Source organism: Suncus etruscus, chromosome 10, assembly GCF_024139225.1.
Source record: "Suncus etruscus isolate mSunEtr1 chromosome 10, mSunEtr1.pri.cur, whole genome shotgun sequence".
Taxonomy (NCBI): domain Eukaryota; kingdom Metazoa; phylum Chordata; class Mammalia; order Eulipotyphla; family Soricidae; genus Suncus; species Suncus etruscus.
The window spans coordinates 23,400,867-23,422,025 of NC_064857.1; the positions used below are offsets into that span (position 1 = coordinate 23,400,867).

At 41.3% G+C, this 21,159-nt stretch overlaps 1 protein-coding gene across 1 annotated transcript in view; it reads left to right on the forward strand.

Moving 5' to 3' along the window:
* The first annotated feature begins 10,610 nt into the window (after positions 1-10,610).
* Positions 10,611-21,159, forward strand: part of SBSPON (somatomedin B and thrombospondin type 1 domain containing) — a 44,317-nt gene continuing 33,768 nt past the window's right edge. The window contains exon 1 of the mRNA XM_049781841.1: positions 10,611-10,824. Coding sequence (XP_049637798.1) covers positions 10,611-10,824 — 214 coding nt within the window. The remainder of the gene's footprint in view (positions 10,825-21,159) is intronic.

Sequence of the window (21,159 nt, forward strand, 5' to 3'; positions counted from 1 at the left end):
ACTTCAGTCTTCTTAGTAAAGAACTTCGTATCATTTTGCTTTTGCTTTGGGACTGCACCCAGCAGTGATTAAGGGGTTCTTCAACCTCAGGACCCATGATTATTACTGGAGGTATTCTGAGGACCATTTTGTATAAGGAATAGAATCCAGGCCTTCTGTGTGAAAAGTATGCACTCAAATCTTTGAGTTCTCTTTGCAGCCCATAAGGAGTCTTTTTTGTGGTGGAGAGACCATACCCAGAGGTGCAGGTTTACTTTTTGTTTGTTTGTTTTCTTGCTTTGTTTGGGGGCCACACCAAGCTGTGTTAAGGGGTTACTCCTGGCTCTCTTGGCGATGCTCAGGAGACCATATTGGATGCCAGGGATCAAATCCAGGTTGGCTGCATGCAAGGCATACACCCTACCCACTGTCTATCACTGTGGCCCCTTGGGACTTACTTCAGGGACTTACTTGTGTTGAGGGATCACTCCTAGCAGTGCTCAGGGACTCTATGTAGAGCCCATGATCAAACCAGGCTTGGCACAGAGCCAGCAATAAAACCAGATCACTACTGGGTATCACCCGAAAACAAGGTTAAAAAAGGACGGGGGGATTGGCTACATGTAAGGCAAGTATCTTACCTCTGTACTATCTCTCCAGCTCCAAAAATATTTTATTTTTTCTTTTAAATCAGTCCTTGGTTCTCAGCCTAGAGTAGCAGCTCATTCACAGGACATTGAATGGATTAACCAATGTGCAGGAAGCACATGACTCTAAACACATGGCTTAAACTCATGAAGTACTAACTAACAAGGCTTCTAAGTTCCAGTGAGCCAGTGCTTCCACAAAAGAAAAAGAAAAAAAAACCAATATCAAGAAGTTTACCAAAAGCGCACTCTGAAATGTAGTGATGAAAATGTTATTTTTCGGGGCCGGAGTGATAGCATGGAGGTAAGGTGTTTGCCTTGTAAGCAGAAGGACGGTGTTTCGAATTCCGGCATCCCATATGGTCCCCGAGCTTGCCAGGAGCAATTTCTGAGTGTAGAGCGCTGCCGGGTGTGACCCAAAAACCAAAAACCCAAAAAAAAAAAAAAAGAAAATGTTATCTTTCTAATTTTTTTAATTTGAGCTTCATATTTCTCCTATTCTTTTTCTGAAACTGAGATCTATGCTTGTAATGGAATTAATTTTATGTCTCCCCTGTTTTAGATATTAAAAATATATTCCCAGGGACCAGAGAGATAGCATGTAGGTAAGGAGTTTGCCTTGCATGCAGAAGGACAGTGGTTCGAATCCTGGCATCCCATATGGTCCCCCGAGCCTGCTGAGCGTAAAGCCAGGAGTAGCCCCTGAGTGCTGCTAGATGTGACCCAAAAAACAAAAAACCAAATTCCCAAAGCAATGTATTAAAATTGGCTCCAATAAAATTAAGAGTTAATGAGGCCAGAGATATTGCTCTACATACTGAACAAAATTTTCCCATGTGGGAGGTAAGGATTCACACTCCCCAGCACTGCACCTATAGTCCCCCCTTACACACGCCATCTCCCCAATGCCAAGAGCAACCTCAAGCACAGAACCCAAAGAAAGACCTCACCACTACTAGATGTGGTGCAAAACCATTACAAAAAAAGGAAAAAGAAATAAACTAAGAGCTGAATTCAAAATTTAAAACCAGAAACAGGCAAGAGATGTTGAGAATGTATAGAATGTTCCCCTTATCTTAACCTCCAGATGTTACGTAGGCTCAACCCTTAGTCAGAAATCCTTGTTTAGATTTCCAGATTCAATGGATTACATCTCAGGAAACCAGCACACAAAGGAATTTCTTTGCCATCCTGGTGCCCACTACCCTTTCTAAAAAACCCCATCCTATTACAACTACTTCCTGTGACCCTGTGAAAGAAATGGTTCTCTGTGATGTGAAACCACCACCCTCCAATACATTTTTCGGAAAAAATCATGTCTTGTAAGATTACTGCTAGTAAGTACCAATGATGAGAAAGTTAGTTCTCACCAGATACTTAATATCTCAGCACTTTGATCTTGGGCTTCCTAGCCTCCAACACTGTGGGAATTAAATTTCTATTGTTTAGGGGCCTGAGAGATAGCACAGCAGTAAGGCGTTTGCGTTGCATGCAGCTGACTCAGGAAAGATGGTGATTCGAATCCCCCAAGCCTACCAGGAGTGATTTCTAAGCACAGAGCCAGGAGTAACCCATGAGCGCCACCGGATGTGACCCAAAAACCAAATAAAAATTTTTTTTCTATTGTTTAGAAATCATCTAATTTATTATATTTTGTTATAGAGAGATCCTAACAGACTATCAACCTGAAATCCATTTATCAATATATACCATATGTTGACAACGTTTTCTTTTTCTTTTTTTTTAATTTCCAGTTTAACATATTTTTATTAAAGATATTATTCAGTAGGGGTTGTTTTATTTCTGACTCTTATTAACTCAGGTATTATAACATAAGCGAAATTACAAACTTTTGTTTTTTTAAATATATTTTTATTTAAACACCTTGATTACATACATGATTGTGTTGTTTGGGTTTCAGTCATGTAAAGAACCCATAACCAGTGCAACATTCCCATCACCAATGTCCCAAGTCTCCCTGCTCCCCACCCAACCCCCGCCTGTACTCTAGACAGACTTTTTTTTTTTTTTTTTTTGGTTTTTGGGTCACACCTGGCTTTGCTCAGAGGTTACTCCTGGCTGTCTGCTCAGAAATAGCTCCTGGCAGGCACGGGGGACCATATGGGACACCGGGATTCGAACCAACCACCTTTGGTCCTGGATCGGCTGCTTGCAAGGCAAACGCCGCTGTGCTATCTCTCCAGGCCCTAGACAGACTTTTTTATTTTCTTCATACATTCTCATTATTAGAATAGTTAGAAATGTAGTTATTTCTCTAACAAAACTCATCCCTGTTTGTGGTGAGCTTCATGAGGTGAGCTGTAACTTCCAGCCCTTCTCTCTTTTGTGTCTGAAAATTATTACTGCAAGAATGTCTTTCATTTTTCTTAAAACCCATAAATGAGTGAGACCATTCTGCGTTTTTCTTACCCTCTCTGACTTATTTCACTCAGCATAATAGATTCCATGTACATCCATGTATAGGAAAATTTCATGACATCTCTCCTGACAGCTGCGTAATATTCTATTGTGTATATGTACTACAGTTTCTTTAGCCATTCATCTGTTGAAGGGCATCTTGGTTGTTTCCAGAGTCTTGCTATGGTAAATAGTGCTGCGATGAATATAGGGTATATTCCTAAGAGAGGTATAGCTGGATCGTATGGGAGCTCGATTTCCAGTTTTTGGAGGAATCTCCATATCGCTTTCCATAAAGGTTGAACTAGACGGCATTCCCACCAGCAGTGGATAAGAGTTCCTTTCTCTCCACATCCCCGCCAACACTGTTTGTTCTCATTCTTTGTGATGTGTGCCAATCTCTGTGTTGTGAGGTGGTACCTCATAGTTGTTTTGATTTGCATCTCCCTGATGATTAGTGATGTGGAGCATTTTTTCATGTGTCTTTTGGCCATTTGTATTTCTTCTTTGTCAAAGTGTCTGTCCATTTCTTCTCCCCATTTTTTGATGGGATTAGATGTTTTTTTCTTGTAAAGTTCTGTCAGTGCCTGTATATTTTGGAGATTAGCCCCTTATCTGATGGGTATTGGGTGAATAGTTTCTCCCACTCAGTGGGGGGCTCTTGTATCCTGGGTGCTATTTCCTTTGAGGAGCAGAAGCTTCTCAGTTTAATATATTCCCATCTGTTAATTTCTGCTTTCACTTTGTTTGGAGAGTGCAGTTTCCTCCTTGAATATGCCAGTAGTCTCAATGTCCTGGAGTGTTTTGTCTATGTGTTGTTCTATATATCTTATGGTTTTGGGTCTAATATCGAGGTCTTTAAATCCACTTGGATTTTACCTTTGTACATGAGGTTAACTGGGGGTCTTAGTTCAATTTTTTGCAAGTGGCTAGCAAGTTGTGCCAACACCACTTGTTGAAGAGGCTTTCTTTGCTCCATTTAGGATTTCTTGCTCCTTTATAAAAAATTAGGTGATTGTATGTCTGTGGAACATTCTCAGAGTATTTAAGCCTATTCCACTGATCTGAGGTCCTATCTTTATTCCAATACCATGCTGTTTTGATAACTATCACTTTGTAGTAAAGTTTAAAGTTGGGGAAAGTAATTCCTCCCATATTCTTTTTCCCAATGATTGCTTTAGCTATTCTAGGGTGTTTATTGTTCCAAATGAATTTCAAAAGTGCCTGATCCACTTCTTTGAAGAATGTTATGGGTATCTTTAGAGGGATTGCATTAAATCTGTACAATGCTTTGGGGAGTATTGCCATTTTAATGATATTAATCCTGCCAAAACATAAGCAGGGTATGTGTTTCCATTTCCGCATGTCCTCTGTTATTTCTTGGAGCAGAGTTTTATAGTTTTCTTTGTTTAGGTCCTTCACATTTTTAGTCAAGTTGATTCCAAGATATTTGAGTTTGTGTGGCACTATTGTGAATGGGGTTGTTTTCTTAATGTCAATTTCTTCCTTATTACTATTGGTGTATAGGAAGGCCATTGATTTTTGTGTGTTAATTTTGTAGCCTGCCACCTTGCTGTATGAGTCTATTGTTTCTAGAAGCTTTTTAGTAGAGTCTTTAGGGTTTTCTAAGTAGAGTATCATGTCATCTGCAAACAGCGAGAGCTTGACTTCTTCCTTTCCTATCTGAATTTCCTTGATATCTTTTTCTTGCCTAATCGCTATAGCAAGTACTTCCAGTGCTATGTTGAATAGGAGTGGTGAGAGAGGACAGCCTTGTCATGCCAGAATTTAGAGGGAAAGATTTTAGTTTTTCTCCATTGAGGATAATATTTGCCACTGGCTTGTCATAGATGGCCTTAACTATATTGAGAAAGGTTCCTTTCATTCCCATCTTGCTGAGAGTTTTGATCAAGAATGGGTGTTGGATCTTATCAAATGCTTTCTCTGCGTCTATTGATATGATCATGTGATTTTTATTTTTCTTGTTGTTGATGTTGTGTATTATGTTGATAGAAGTACGGATGTTAAATCATCCTTGCATTCCTGGGATGAAACCTACTTGGTCATAGTGGATGATCTTCTTAATGAGGTATTGAATCCTATTTACCAGGATTTTATTGAGTATCTTTGCATCTGTGTTCATCAGTGATATTGGCCAGTAATTTTCTTTTTTGGTAGCATCTCTGTCTGGTTTAGGTATCAAGGTGATGTTGGCTGCATAAAAACTATTTGGAAGTGTTCCTGTTTCTTCGATTTCATGAAAGAGTCTTGCCAGAATTGGTAGTAACTCCTCTTGAAAGGTTTGAAAGAATTCATTAGTGAATCCATCTGGGCCTGGGCTTTTGTTTTTGGGCAGACATTTGATTACTGTCTTAATTTTCTCAATAGTGATGGGGGTGCTTAGATATGCTACATCCTCTTCCTTTAACCGTGGAAGATTATGAGTCCAAGAATTTATCCATTTCTTCCAGGTTCTCATTTTTAGTGGCATAGAGTTTCTCAAAGTATTTTCTGATTACCCTTTGAATCTCTGTCATATCAGTAGTGATCTCTCCTTTTTCATTCCTAATACGAGTTATCAAGTTTCTCTCTCTCTCTTTCTTTGTTAATTTTGCCAGTGGTCTATCAATCTTGTTTATTTTTTCAAAGAACCAACGTCTGTTTTTGTTGATCTTTTGGATTGTTTTTTGTGTTTCCACTTCATTGATTTCTGCTCTCAGCTTTGTTATTTCCTTCTGTCTCCCTATTTTTGGGTCCTTTTGTTGAGCACTTTCCAATTCTATGTGTTGCATCATTAAGCTAATCAAGTATGTCCCTTCTTCTTTCTTGATGTGTGCTTGCAAAGCTATAAATTTTCCTCTCAGTACCGCTTTTGCTGTGTCCCATAGGTTCTGATAGTTTGTGTCTCTATTGTCATTTGTTTCCAGGAGGATTTTGATTTGCTCTTTGATTTCATCTCGGACCCACTGGTTATTCAGTATTAGGCTGTTAAACTTCAGGTATTAAAGTTTTTCTTCTGTGTCCCTTTGTAGTTCACATATAATTTCAGGGTCTTGTGGTCAGCAAAGGTAGCCTGCAAAATTTCTATCCTCTTGATATTATGGAGGTATGTTTTATGTGCTAGCATGTAGTCTATCTTGGAGAATGTTCCATGTACATTAGAGAAGAATGTGTATCCAGGTTTCTGGGGGTGGAGTGTCCTATATATATCTACTAGGCCTCTTTCTTCCATTTCTCTTTTCAGTTCTAGTACATTCTTGTTGGGATTCGGTCTGGTTGACCTATCAAGTGTTGACAATGCCATGTTGAGGTCTTCCACAATTATTGTGTTGTTATTGATCCTATTTTTCAAATTTTTCAACAATTATATTAAGTATTTTGCTGGCCCATCATTCGATGCATATATGTTTACGAGAGTGATTTCTTCCTGCTGTACAAATCCCTTGATTAATACAAAATTTCCATCTTTGTCCCTTTTAACTTTTCCTGAGTATAAAGTTTGCATCATCTGATATTAGTATGGCCACTTCAGCATTTTTATGGGTGTTGTTTGTTTGGATGATTTTCCTCCAGCCTTTTATTTTGAGTCTATGCTTGTTCTGACTAGACAACATGTTTTTTATGCCTTGTGTACTGTGTTATACTATTATTTCCAGTAATTATGAATTAAAACCAAGTTATTTAATTAAAATGTTATCAGCATCTATAATTTCGCCTTCTTTCTTTCTTCCTTCCTTCCTTCTTTCTTTCTTCCTTCCTTCCTTCTTTCTTTCTTCCTTCCTTCTTTCTTTCTCTCTCTTCTTTCTTCTTTCTTTCTTTCTTTCTTTCTTTCTTTCTTTCTTTCTTTCTTTCTTTCTTTCTTTCTTTCTTTCTTTCTTTCTTTCTTTCTTCTTTCTTTCTTTCTTCTTTCTTCTTTCTTTCTTTCTTTCTTTCTTTCTTTCTTTCTTTCTTTCTTTCTTCCTTCCTTCCTTCCTTCCTTCCTTCCTTCCTTCCTTCCTTCCTTCCTTCCTTCTTCCTTCCTTCCTTCCCTCCTTCCCTCCTTCTTAGTTGTGCTCTATGCTTAGGGATAACTCCTAGTAATTCTCAGGGTACCACATAGAGTGCCATGGTGGATGGAATCAGAGTTGGTTGTTGCAAAGCAAGCATCCTACCCACCTTATCTCTCCTACCCTCTATCTTTCATTTAAATGTATCCAAACCTTTTTGAAAATTACTTGCATTTTCATTTTTATATGTACTTTCTAGCACTTAACTTTCCTCTTCTTTATTTTCTAATAGCCACTCACCACCACCAGCACAGATTTTAAGTAATGGGAAGAACTTTGCAGCATTTTGGCAAGACTAACTTTAGCTCTAGTTTTTTTGTCTTTTTACTAATTAGCTACAAGCTTAATCTCTGTTCGCTGCAAAATGGGGGTGTCAACATTTCCTCACAATTATGCAAGGTTGAATGAGATCATACATGTGGATATATCCTTTAAAACTGCTGTTTTCTGAGATCTAATGAACATAAAGACTTCCAGGGCCCTTTTTAATTCACAGCCTTGGAAAATATCCAAAGCCAACACTTGGGAAGAAAGGGTATCTTTTCTGGTGCACTTGGTTACTTCCTATCTCCGTCCACAGGCTCACTGGGATGATTTTTTGTGCGCTTCCAACAGTCACAGGACACGGAAAACAAGTGACTGATTGTTACCTTTGACTGCACCCAACTCTAGACAGGATGGGGACTCCATTACCTTAAGTAAATGTTAGTGTCCCCTGACTTTGCCTGATCCTGCAGGGACTGCTTCCTTTTGCTAAGGCCTGCAGGGTAGCCTTATCTTGATGCTTTCAAGATGATGCAAGCTTCAACTTGAGACTGTGTGTTTCTTTCAATGTTTCTCACTGGAGGCAAGTTTTTTTTTTTATGTTCTAACATGAAAGTAGTAATCGTTTGTTCTTCATGGTCTTTTCCACCCCCTGTTCCTTCTCATCCTCCTCCTCTTTGACCATTCTACTTTCCTCGAGTTTGCCAACTGTAAAAACTCAATTTGCTTGCTTTTTTAGGCTTACTTCATGGAGTGGGAGTAGTGGGACCCACCAGGACACTAATACAGCTGCAATTCCTGCTCTGTGTTCATCATGCGTGGTGTGGCTACCCTGTTTTCAACAACCAGGAATGGGCTTGCGGTCTGTGTGTTTGATGGGATAGGTCAGAAAATCCAAAAAAAAAAAAAAAAAAAAAAAAAAAAAAAAAGGAGAACTGTTTCCTCTGCATGGACTCCCAACATTTTGCTTTTGATTTTATCCAAGGACAACAAAAGGGAGAATGGGGTGAAAAATAGCATTTGAGCAGGCACAGGGAACTACATTTTTTAAAAACTTTATTTATTTATTGGTTTTTTGGGCCACACCCAGCAATATTCAGGGGTTACTCCTGGCTCTGCATTTAGAAATCACCCCTGGCAGGCTAGGAAATCATATGGGTGCCTGGAATCTAACCAGGTCCCTCCCGGGTCTGCCACATGCAAGGCAAACGACCTACGACTGTGCTATCTCTTCAGCCCTGGGAACTACATTTTTAATTCTCTGAAACTGGAGGTAATCTTTCTATATAACTTAATTTCATGTTTTATCCTTATAAATTAATACCCATAGAGCCTTTGACTTTATGTTTTTTTCTGGAGCAATATCAGATTCTTAAGATCTTACAGAATAATTCTCTAACCTAAGGTATTCCACACAGCAGACAACTTTAAGGAAGAAGTAATTTACCTGAATGAGTTAGTACAAAGCTGCTAATAAAACCTAAAACACAGGTAAAAGGCAGAGGGTATAATTTGTTGACAATGCTTAGTATCAACTACTAAGAGCTAAAGATCTAAAGATAAAGTATATGTTATTTAAATCGCAAAAGTGAGAGAATTAAAGAGAACAAAAATATTGCAACCCTGATATGTACTTGTGTAAATAATTATCAAGGATTTCTACAGAGAATAATAAAAAAAAGATATATGAAAAAAATGTGACTAAATTCTGTACTGGTCAGATTTTATTATTATTAGAGATCATAAAATGTGATTTTTTTTTTTCCTTTTTGGTTGCGTGTCACACTCATTGCTCAAGGATTACCCTTGGCTCCATGCTGGGGATTGATTGGCCAGTACCAGGGGCCCATGTGGTGCCAGGATCAAGGTAGGTCTCCTTCATGCAAAGCATAAACTGTCTTCCAGGCAGTAATTCTTAGGTATTTCCAGCTTTATTTCCCAAGTTTATTTCTGGTTTAATTTTTCTGTTTGACTGTTGTGTTTTGGGTATTTTTCTTTTCTTTTCTTTCCTTCTTTCTTATATTATTATTTTTTAATGACACATGTTGTAAAGGTTCTTTAAATTCTACTTATTTTTTTCTTCTAAATAACATAAGACAATAAGTCTTATATAAGTCTTTGTAGGAAAAAGGGGGACACAAATAGCATCTAAAATTAATTAGATCGCTTAGATTCTTGGGTGGAGAAATTTTTCTCTTCCTGGTTTCACACAAAGACCAATATTGTTTAAATTATTAACGATATAAGATAAAACAAAACCTCCAGGTTAATTTTTGATTAGCTAAAAGAGTGAGTTGTGGAAAAATCTATTTGGAGAGAGGAGAGAAGAATATATATATTTGTTTTGTTTTTGTTTTGGGGTCACACACAGCACAGTTTTCAGGGGTTGCTCCTGGCTTTGCTTTTAGGGATCACTCCCTATGGTGCTGGGGGGCCCTACCCACTCTACAATCAATTGCTCCATCCTGTGCAAGTTCTTTATTAACACAGACTTTATTTCAGTTCCCTTAAGCTGGATTTCTTTGGGAAATCAACTTTAAAGTAGAGTACTGGACCTATTATATTTATTTTATCTTTTCCTTCACACTCATTAATACTGTACCTATTTTATTTATTTTGTTTTATTATCTGTTGCTTCACACTCATGAATGAATTGTTTCTTGCAGTGAAGAGAGTGGAATTTTCCAGGGTCAGGGGAAGAAGGAAGAAGGGAAGTTTTGGTCTTATCTATTGGCTTGGGGGCAGCTTCTGGGGTCCTCCAGGACCTGCCTTTAGGGGCATAGTTAGGGTGATCGGACCACTGATACCCACCAAATGGATACTCCTCTGGGCCTAACATGACCCCTGCTAAGAGACCCTCAAAGTTAGGAAAGGCAGGAAAAGGGTGTGTTGCTGGAATGACCGGCCAGGCCACTCCCTGAGCCACTCTGGGATTTCCCCAGCAATCTCCCCCACCACCTGCTTTTCTGCAAATTTGGGGTGCGGGGTGGGGGGACATCAGTCAGGATGGGAGCTTCTGGTAGGGTCCTGAGCTCTAGTGGAGAAGCATCCTTGGCCTCCTGATCTGTGCAGGGGCCTCCACCGCACCCCACCCGCCTGCACCCCAGAGGGCAGGACTCCAGGCTGGGGATGGGCGGTGCAGAGGGAGGGGGCCGGGCTCTTCTGGGCAGGGCAGGGCCAGGGAGTTGCAAATTGCGGGGCGCTGGTGCTAGGTGCCCGCGGCTTTGCACAGATCTCTCCGGGACTCAGACTGGCCATGGGAAGCCTGTGGCTGGCGCTATGCGCGCTGGCCGGGCTGTGGCCCTGGGTCCGAGGAGGCTGCCTGGAGAAGCGGCTCTGCTGTCCGGGCCGGGACCCCACCTGCTTCGTGGAAGGCTGGAGGCTGGACAGGGAGTTTGGAAAGTGCTTCTGCGACCAGGCCTGCCATAGCATCGGAGACTGCTGCTTTGACTACGACAGGGCATGCCCAGGTGGGTGGCAGAAGCCAAAGGTGGCTGGAGCACCTGCTTTCAGTGCACTGTTTAACTTTAGAGGGTCAGGGGGTCCTCACGGCCAAGAGCTGCAGCCCAGAGCTAGGTGTCCTTCTGCCCCCCTTTATGCTAGCCAGTCCAACCTTCTACCCAATTTACCCCCTTCCCCAAGACTCTCATCCAAATACATGCGACTCTATATGTTCTAGAACCCTAGAATCCAATTCTAGAACCCTTCCATTTAGGAACCACCTTCCAGGGTCCTTGGGACATCTTCATTCACATACCCTAACAATTAATTATAGGGTCCTACCTGGCATGCTTACTCCCATCCTTCCTGGAGACTTTTCCAGCCCTATCTTTCTGGTGAACCCCCTTTATTTAGGGGTCCCCAGTCCTCCCTATCTATATACAGCTCCACAGCAGAGCCCCTCTGCCTCTGTTAGTTGAAATCTTCCGTGGAGAATTATGGTGTGAGGGAAGGAGAGTGCTCACCCCTCCCAGTGCATGCTTTGCAAGCAGGAAACCCATTTCCCCGACAACCCTCCTCCCATCCTTGGCACCTCCAAGAATGCCAAATGGGGATTAACTCCTGAATCTGTGGTCCTGAAAACCAAAGCTAACCAGGAAGGAAAGGAAGACTTCAAGCTTTGAATGGCCACTGGTCCCTGAAGACAGGATTGACAATTTCAGGAGTGCTGCTGGGTCAGCCATTCTACTCCCCTGTTCTCATTCTAGAAGCTCTTTGGGATCTGGTGAAGGGTGATGAGGGAGGGAAGGTGCCACTGCCCACTTTGAGTCTGGGGTGGGTTCTGGGAAGGAATTTTCTTCTTGGACAACAAGTTCAATGGTGGAGACACCATTGTCATATGGTTTCCAGCACTGAATATCACTTCTGTCTCAAAGGGAAGTTTCTGTGTCTTCTTGGGAATTCAAAGAAATGATCATTTTCAAAAGAGCATAGCCTGCCTGGGAAGTTATCATACATAGCATGATAAGAACTGTGATTATATGGACCTCTTTATGTCTTCCTCTTACTCATTTTCTCTTAGGGTCAATCTTTTCCATGTTTAAATGTCCCATAGTCCTAAGGTCCATGCCCCAGAGATAGTACATTATGTAAGGTGTTTGCCTTGCATGGGTTGATCCTAATATGACCCCTAGCATCCCATATGGTTCCTTGAGCACCACCAGCTGTGATTCCTGGATGCACACCAAGAGTAACCCCTAATCATTGCTGATCATGGCCCTGTAAACAAAACAAAAAATTTTCCTGATAGTACCTAGTAAGGGCTCCATAGATGATTTGATTAAATAAAAAAAACAGGATAAAAATGATGCCTGTAGAACTGAGGAGCAATGCATACATGAGGAAAATAAAAGTAACCCTGCTCCAAGTTATTCACATCACTTCAAAACCCACACAGAGGTGTTGCTCTCAAAGGTCCTAGTATAGTTGAGTCCTAATCATCTGGTGGTAAGGAACCCTCCCTATTTCTTTGTTGCTGGAAGAGGCAGTTAGATTTACTACTGAAAGACCACAGTTGGAAAACATTAAGAATTTTTGATTCTGGTCAAAAGCTAATCATTTACTTGTGAATAGTGATCTCTTTGATAAAGCTTCTTCCTCTTTCTTGTTCCAAGGCCAGGATGTTTCCTCCTAAAGCAAGGCAAAAAAGTAAATTTGGAAATGCAGTATCCTGAGCCTGGGGTCCCAGCACCCTACACACACACACACACACACACACACACACACACACACACACACACACACACACACACACATCTATTGGGTCAAATAGTATAATGCATAATGTTCTCAACCTTGTAAGGTGGTTGACCCTGGTTTGATCTCTGACACTTTAGATGGTTTACCCAAGCATAGAATACCACTGGGTTTGACCCAAACCCTAAACTACTTCCTACTCCTTACAGGAAAAAATAATCAACTAAACTAAATACCTGTTTCTTTGTTACCTGCTTCTGTCCAGCAAAATGTCACTATGGCAGAATTACTGTTCAGTCAGAGTTTGCTTATACTTAATTATTTACTTGGGGGAGGAAACTCTAAAGCAGTCCTAGGGGACCTGAAAGTCACTCCTAGGGATATTTGGTGAACCAAATTGGATGCTTTAGTTCTCAAATATAGCACTGCTTAGGCCCAAGATACTGGGGGCCATTAGGGCAACACCAGAGGTCCTGGCTTTTGGTATCTTTTTACACCGTAGAAGGCAGATAGATGATCTGGCTTCTTATCTGCAAATGCAGACCCTAGCCTCTCCCAGGACATGGACTTTCACTAACATGGAGAGGCTTGGACTGGAGAGGGGCTTATATGGTGGAGCACAACCCCTTGCATGTGCATATACCAGGCCTAGGACTCCATCCTGGGACCCACATGCCTCACTCTGAAAATGAAGAGACTGAGCAAAGCAAGATGGTGGGTACCTCTGACGAAGCCTAAATTAAAATACTCAGGCCTAGTCCAAAATCCTGCCTGAGTATACAGCACAAAGAAAGGCTCAGTGGATCCAATTAGCCCCCCAAAAGTAGATTCTGAAGATCCTTGCCCAATATTAGGATGTTGCAATTGAAAATGAACATGAGGGGAAGGAGAGATAGCACAGTGGTAGGGCATTTGCCTTGCATGTGGCTAACCCAGGAGGGACCAGGTTCGATTCCAGGCATCCTATATAGTCCCCCAGACTGCCAGGGGTGATTTCTGAGTGCAGGGCCAGGAGGACCGCTGAGCTCTGCTGGGTGTGGCCCAGAAACCAATCAATCAATCAAATTAGAAAAAAAAAAGAAAATGAACATGAATTCAGAAAATCCAGAGAGAACAGTTTGGGCCTTAAAGAACTTCATATGTACTCCAAGATGGTCACCCACACACACGTGTGCACACACACACATACCTTATTATGCCACGTAGCAGCATAAGTGCTTGGAAACAGACTGGAACTCTCTGTGTGGTATCCTTCATTTAGAGGGTTAAGTGTGTGTATGAATTATTAAGAGCCCTGCAGCTGAGCAGGACCAGGGATCTTGACACCAAAAGGCCAGGTGGATGAGATCATGGCCTTACTCTTCAAACAGCTTAACAGGAGAGTACAATACACAGATCCATTATCTGTGAAAAATGCTAGGATAACCTTGCAATGTTTCCATATCCTGACATCACTATTTAACAGTAGGGTCCTGCATTTGCTGAAGATTGGCACTCTTAAAAGACCCAGAGAGAATAGTTTTGGCCCTGAAGGTGTTCATGGAAGTGCTACAAGTAGAGCCACAGAGTGATGAGGTGAAGAGAGAGGTGGTGCAGGCAATCATTGCAGCACTGCAGCAGGATCTCCAACCACTGAGGGATTATCAGGTGGTCTCTGGTTTTCTTCCCTGGCTTTCCAAGGTTCTGCCTACCCAGGTTAGATGGGACTTCAAGATGAAATGTTGGGCCCGGAGAGATAGCACAGCAGTGTTTGACTTGCAAGCAGCCGATCCAGGACCTAAGGTGGTTGGTTCGAATCCCGGTGTCCTATATGGTCCCCTGTGCCTGCCAGGAGCTATTTCTGAGCAGACAGCCAAGAGTAGCCCCTGAGCACCGCCGGGTGTGGCCCAAACCCCCCCCCCCCAAAGATGAAATGTTCTGAAGCATTGAAGGTTTCTTTACCTGAATTGATCATGGTGGTATGCCATCATAAGAACCACACCATTTTTTTATTTCTAGTTGGGTTTCAGTCATATAAAAAACATTCCCCTTCACCAGTGCAACATTCCCACTAACAATGTCCCCAATCTCCTCCTCCCCCGTTTGTATTCGAGATAGGAATTCTACTTCCCTTACTCATTGACGTTGTCACCATAGTTGCCAGTGTAGTTATTTCTCTAACTGCACTCACCACTCTTTGTAGTGAACTTCATATCATGAGCCAGTCTTTCCAGCCCTCAGCATTATTGGTCTGGTATTATTACTATGGTTTTTATTTTTCTTAAAACATATAGATGAGTGAGACTATTCTGTGTGTCTCTGTCTCCCTCTGACTAATTTTACTCAACATAATAGATTCCATGTACATGTATAGGAAAATGTCATGACTTCATCTCTCCTGATGGCTGCATAATATTCCATTGTGTATAAGTACCACAGTTTCTTTAGCCGTTCATCTGTTGAAGGGCATCTTGGTTGTTTCCAGTCTGGCTATTGTAAAAAGTGCTGCAATGAATATAGGTGCGCGGAAGGGAGTTTTGAATTGTATTTTTGTGTTCCTAGAGTATATCCCTAAGAGTGGTATAGCTGGATAAAATGGGAGTTCAATTTCCAGTTTTTTTGAGGAATCTCCATATTGTTTTCCATAAAGGCTGGACTAGATGGCATTCCCACCAGCATAGTTCCTTTGACTCCACATACCCACCAGCATCAATAGTTCTTATTCTTTGTGATGTGTGCCAGTCTCTGTGGCATGAGATGGTACCTCATAGTTGTTTTGATTTGCATCTCCCTGATGATTAGTGATATGGAGCATTTTTTCATGTGCCTTTTTGCCATTTCTACACACTATTTTTGTTCCCACAATCAAATGATTAATTTAAAAATGTACAATGGGAATGTTTCTGGGCTACTTCAGTAGCTTTCACCTGAGACCCACACACTTCATGTCCTCACAGGAACTCTTGATTTCTCTTTTGCAATTAGCAAGGAATCCATATGGGCAAGTGGAACTGGGGACAAGCTTCCTCAGGTTACTATCAGTCTTGAAACCACTCACCACCGTGGACCCTGTTATCAACTCAGGTAACTTAGGTGTGTGTACGGGGACAATTCCTCAGCTTCTGAAGATCCTGCATGAGCATAATGCGCTCACCCCGAAACAGCAGGAGTGGGAGAATGAGCTTCTTGAGTTTTCTAGGAAATACTTCATTGCTGTCAATAATGATGACTGATTGGAACAACTCCTCAAAGTCACTTTGGAATGATTAAATGGCGCAAACACCTATTTTAGTGACAAGGCTTTCTTGTACAAATTATTTAGCTTTGCCCTGTGGACAGCAAACACAAGACATCTGGTCGAGAGCATGGCCATCTTCCTTCTCCAAACATCCCATTAGGACCTGGACGAGAGGAAGGGCATTGCAGAGGCGCTCAGTGTCATTCCCCAGAGCCACCTGGAGGTACTCCTGAGCCAGCTAAAAACTCATAGTGCTGCGCTCACAGACATAAACTCATCACCCATCCCGAAAAAGGCAAAAGGCAAAGGACCTTCAGCAAAGTTAATGGGGCTGGTTTGTGACACCATCTACTCTAGCTTCAGCAGTCATAGAGGAGAAGAAGGGAGACATTGACAAATATGTAGATAATATTCTGGCACTAACTTTTGAAAACTACAAACCACAAAGTTGCTGAAAAGAACACCACCCTGAATCTGGACTATCTGAACCCCCTGAGCAAGATAACAACCACCTTAAGTACCCAGCTCGTGGACAGTCATATCAAGTTCCCACAACCTCAGGAGCTGATGATCTTCATGATGAAGTTACTGGAGGAGGAGCCGGTGGATACCATCTCCAGCCCCATTAAGTTGAAGACAATTTGTGTAATAACTGACGTGAATTTTGAAGAAATAGAAGAAATAGCACTACATATATACATGCTGCAAGAGTGTGCTCTCCCTTCCATCTGCATACAGTTTATATCTGGAGGGCTCCAATCACTTGGAGGGCAAGGCCAATGTGGATCTTTCAGGAATATCCTGCAGTCTTTCTTTTATTATTATTTAATAATTTCTTTATTTAAACACTGTGATTACAAACATAATTGTAGTTGTGTTTCAGTCATAACAAAACAACCCCCTTCACCCATGCAACCTTCTCATCACCAATGCCCCCTCACTTCCCTTCCCCAACCCCCGCCTGCATTCAAAACAGGCTTTCTGCATCCCTCACTTGCTGACATTATCATGATAGTTGTCAGCATAGTTATTTCTCTAACTGCACTCACCCCTCTTTGTGATAAGCTTCATATCTTGAGCCAGTCCTTCCGGCCCTCATCTCTGGGAAATATTTCAATGTCTTTAATTTCCCTTAAAACCCGTAGATGAATGAGACTATTCTGTGTGTCTCTGTCTCCCTCTGACTAATTTCACTCAGCATAATAGATTCCATGTCCATTCATGTATAGAAAAATGTCATGACTTCATCTCTCATGATGGCTGCATAATATTCCATTGTGTATAAGTACCACAGTTTCTTTAGCCATTCATCTGTTGAAGGGCATCTTGGTTGTCTCCAGAGTCTGGCTTTTGTAAAAAGTGCTGTGATGAATATAGGTGTGAGGAAGGGATTTTTGAATTGTATTTTTGTGTTCCTGGGATATATCCCTAAGAGTGGTATAGATGAATCATATGGGAGCTCAATTTCCAGTTTTTTTTTTAGTAATCTCCATATTGTTTTCCATAAAGGCTGGACTAAACGGCATTCCCATCAGCAGTGAGTGAGAGTTCCTTTCTCCCCACATCCCTGCCAGCATGATTGTTCTTGTTCTTTGTGTTGTGTGCTAGTCTCTGTGGCATGAGATGGTACCTCATAGTTGTTTAGATTTGCATCTCCCTGATGATTAGTGATGTGGAGCATTTTTTCATGTGCCTTTTGGCCAGTCGTATTTATTCTTTGAGAAATTGTCTATTCATTTCTTCTCCCCATTTTTGATGGGGTTAGGTTTTTTTCTTGTTAAGTTCTGTTCATACCTTGTATATCTTAGATAGTAGCCCCTTATCTGAAGAGTATTGGGTAAATGACTTCTACCATTCTGTGGTGGCTTTTGTATCTTAGGACTGCAGTTTTTTTCTTTTTTTTGGTTTTTGGTTTTTGGGTCATACTTGGCGGTGTTCAGGAGTTACTCCTGAGTCTGTGCTCAGAAGTTACTCCTGGCAGGCTCGGGGGACCATATGGGATGCTGAGATTTAAACTGCCATCTGTCCTAGGTTGACTGCAGTGCAAGGCAAAGGCCTTACCTCTATGCTATCTTTCCAGCCTCTCCCTGAAATCTTTTCTAAGCCTAATGGAATGGTTTCTAAGATCTCTCCAGGATCGTGAGTTTTCTTGAGATCTGCATCCACACTGATAGTGTTCAGAGGTTACACTTGGTTCTTTGCTCAGAAATTGCTCCTGACAAGGGTGTTCCTCTGGTGACTAAGTGACATTTCTATCCTTTGAGAATTTGCAGTCATGGGACCCAAATCATCTTCAGTGGTGTTGGGTTCAAGACACCTCCTTCTCTTTTTCCCTTCTTCCCTCCCTCCCATCCATTACCCTTCCTCCTTTCCTCTTTCCCTTCCTTCCTTTTTCTTTTGATTTTTGGGCCACTCTGTAGTGCTCACTGGGTTACTCCTGGCTCTGTGCTCATAAATTACTGCTGGCAGGTTCAAGATGCCATATCAGCCCCACAGATGCTGTTTACTGGGTCTTCTTCATCCCTGTGCCTTGAAATGAAGTAATCTAACCTACTGTGTTTTTAAGAAAGTGATAACATAGCATAGCTCTTTTATGTTAATGTAACAATGCCATTTCAGTCATTTATTAGAATAATTTATTTATAGATATGTATAAATGTATCCTAAACTTAAAACCCTTGAACTTCATTATTACTGTAGATATTTTAATTTCAAATGAAGTAACAATGAAAAGTCCTTGTAAAAAGAAGTATAGTGCACATTGTATAAGAAAATGTAGAAGAACTGTTGTCAACATAAAAATTGTTCAGGGCCAGTAATATATTTTTTTATAATTAAAGAGCATTCTTCAAATGCAAAAGGCTGGGTTTGATACAGGGTCTTATACTGTGAAATGTGACTGCCTAGTGTGTCCCATATAATAAGCTGGGATTAATCCCCAAGAATCACCAGGTGTGATTCAACAACTAAGAAAAATGGTGGTGGTGGTGGGGGGGGGAGGAATGCAAGTTATCTTAGAGGATACCAGAGCTTTTCTTTTATTAATCTCTGTTTATAGAACTGAGAAGGACAGGAAAGTGAAAAATAGAGGGCAGAAGAAAGGGCAGAGCAAAGATCATAAAGGCAGGATCAAGGGTCTCAAAGGGGGCCAAAATAGTGGCACAAGCAGTAAGGCATTTGTCTTGTATACGCTAACCTAGGATGGACAGCGGTTTGATCCCTCTGGGTCCCTTATGGTCCTCCAAGTCAGGAGTAATTTCTGAGTGCATTGTCAGGAGTAACCCCTGAGTTACATTGGGTGTGCCCCCCCAAAAAAAAACAAACCCCCAAAATGTTTCAAGCACATACATGGTGCAAAGGTGTGGCATATAGTATAATACTTAGGCCACAGGGCCTACAGCACAGTAAGCCTGAGTCCCAGACTACAGTACCAAATTTAATAAAGGACCAGTTAAGGAGGCAGACTGAAGTGGAGGTAATCTGGGGGACATTGGTTACAGAAGTTGACACTATGAAGAATTCAAGTTGAGGCTTTTGTGTTCCTGAAACTTTATTATGAAGAACTTTGTAAATGATGGTTCTTTATAAAAATTAAAATTAGGGCCGGAGAGATAGCACAGTGGTAGGGCATTTGCCTGGCATGTGTCTGACTTGGGAGGGACCCAGTTCAATTCCCAGCACACATATAGTCAACCTGCCAGGGGCAATTTCTGAGTGCAGAGCCAGGAGCAACCCCTGAGCACTGCTGGATGTGGCCTAACAATCAATCAATTAATCAATAAATGAAGTTTTAAAAAAATTAAAATTAAAATACTGTTCAATATATTTTCTTGGTGAAAAACCTCCCATATTAAAAAAAAAAAAAGACAAAGGGGTCCTGGCTTTTCATTGAATTCTAGCAGGGCTTCTGCTCTCTGAGCTTTCTCCTGCTTTGCCTATAATGTAAAGGCAAATATAGACTTCCTGTGTCCAGATACCAAGATAAGCATATAAAGGTGAGATACAATCTCTGAGCCCTGGGGGAACTCATAGTTAAGCAGAAAATATACACACAAACTGCTGTGTCAAAGGCTTAGTGCCCAAATAAGGTATCCAAGAAGGAACAGTCAAAGCACCCAGAGAATTCATAAAGATTTCCCCAAAGAAGTGAAGGACAAGCTTGAACTTTGAGAATGAGTGTAAAATCACCTCATGCACAGTATCTCCAACCCCAGGTGAATGAGTCTGAATCAGGGTCACCCATGAAGTAATCCAAAGTAGGACGAGGATGAAACACAGTAGTCTGCCAGTCTTTTATCTAGCAAGGAGACCCAGCTGCCTGCCAGAACTACCATTTTGATTTGAGTCCAGAGACTACCCCTGGATGAGGCAGTAAGAACAGATAGCTCAGGTTATCCTGAGCCAGTCCCACCCAGGTTTACAAGTAAGACCATGTCTCTTTTGGGGTAAAATCCAAATTATAAACAAACATACAAAGGAACCAGGGATGATCTTTGTTTTAGGTAAAATAAGGTGCAACCTAACAAATGAGTGAGTGGTCTTTAGATAGGGGAAGCACAGTGGGTACTGAAAGGTAAGCAAAGTCAAGGAGTTCAAAGTCACTTCTGGGTATCAGCTTTTTTGTGCCCAATACTAGGATAAACCCAGAGGTACAACTAGGGCACAGTACCTAGCTGTGGAGAAGTTTCCTCCTAGGAAAGTGATATAGGAAAAACAGACAAGTGTCATGTGAATAACTGGCTTTCTAGAAAGGTCAAAATTTCATTCTTTCTTTGGGGTCCGAGTGGTGGTGCAGTGGTAGGGCTTTTGCCTTGCACGTGGCTGACCTAGGAAAGATCTTGGTTTGATCCCTCAGTGTTACATATGGTTCTCCAAACCAGAATCGATTCTGAGTGCATAGCCAGGAGTAACCCTTGAGCATCACAGGGTATGGCCCAAAAACCAAAAAAATTTTATTTTCCATTTTCTTTGGTAAAAAAACATTTCTAGTTTTCAATCCAGGATGTAGATTCGAATAGTAAGATACAGAGCCTACTTTTTTGGAGTGAAGGAGAAAAGATTTTCAGTTTGGAAAGAACGAAGAAGAAGAAGGAGGAGGAGGAGGAAGAGGAAGAGGAAGAGGAGGAGGAGAAGAAGAAGAAGGAAGAAGAAGAAGAAGAAGGAAGAAGAAGAAGAAGGAAGAAGGAAGAAGAAGAAGAAGAAGAAGAAGAAGAAGAAGAAGAAGAAGAAGAAGAAGAAGAAGAAGAAGAAGAAGAAGAAGAAGAAGAAGAAGAAGAAGAAGAAAAGAAGAAGAAGAAAACAACCTGAGGTGTGGGAAGAATGAGCAAAGGAATCCCAACCAGAAAAGTCATGGCGCCTGAGAGAATTTGACAAGGAACATGTTCTGAAACCT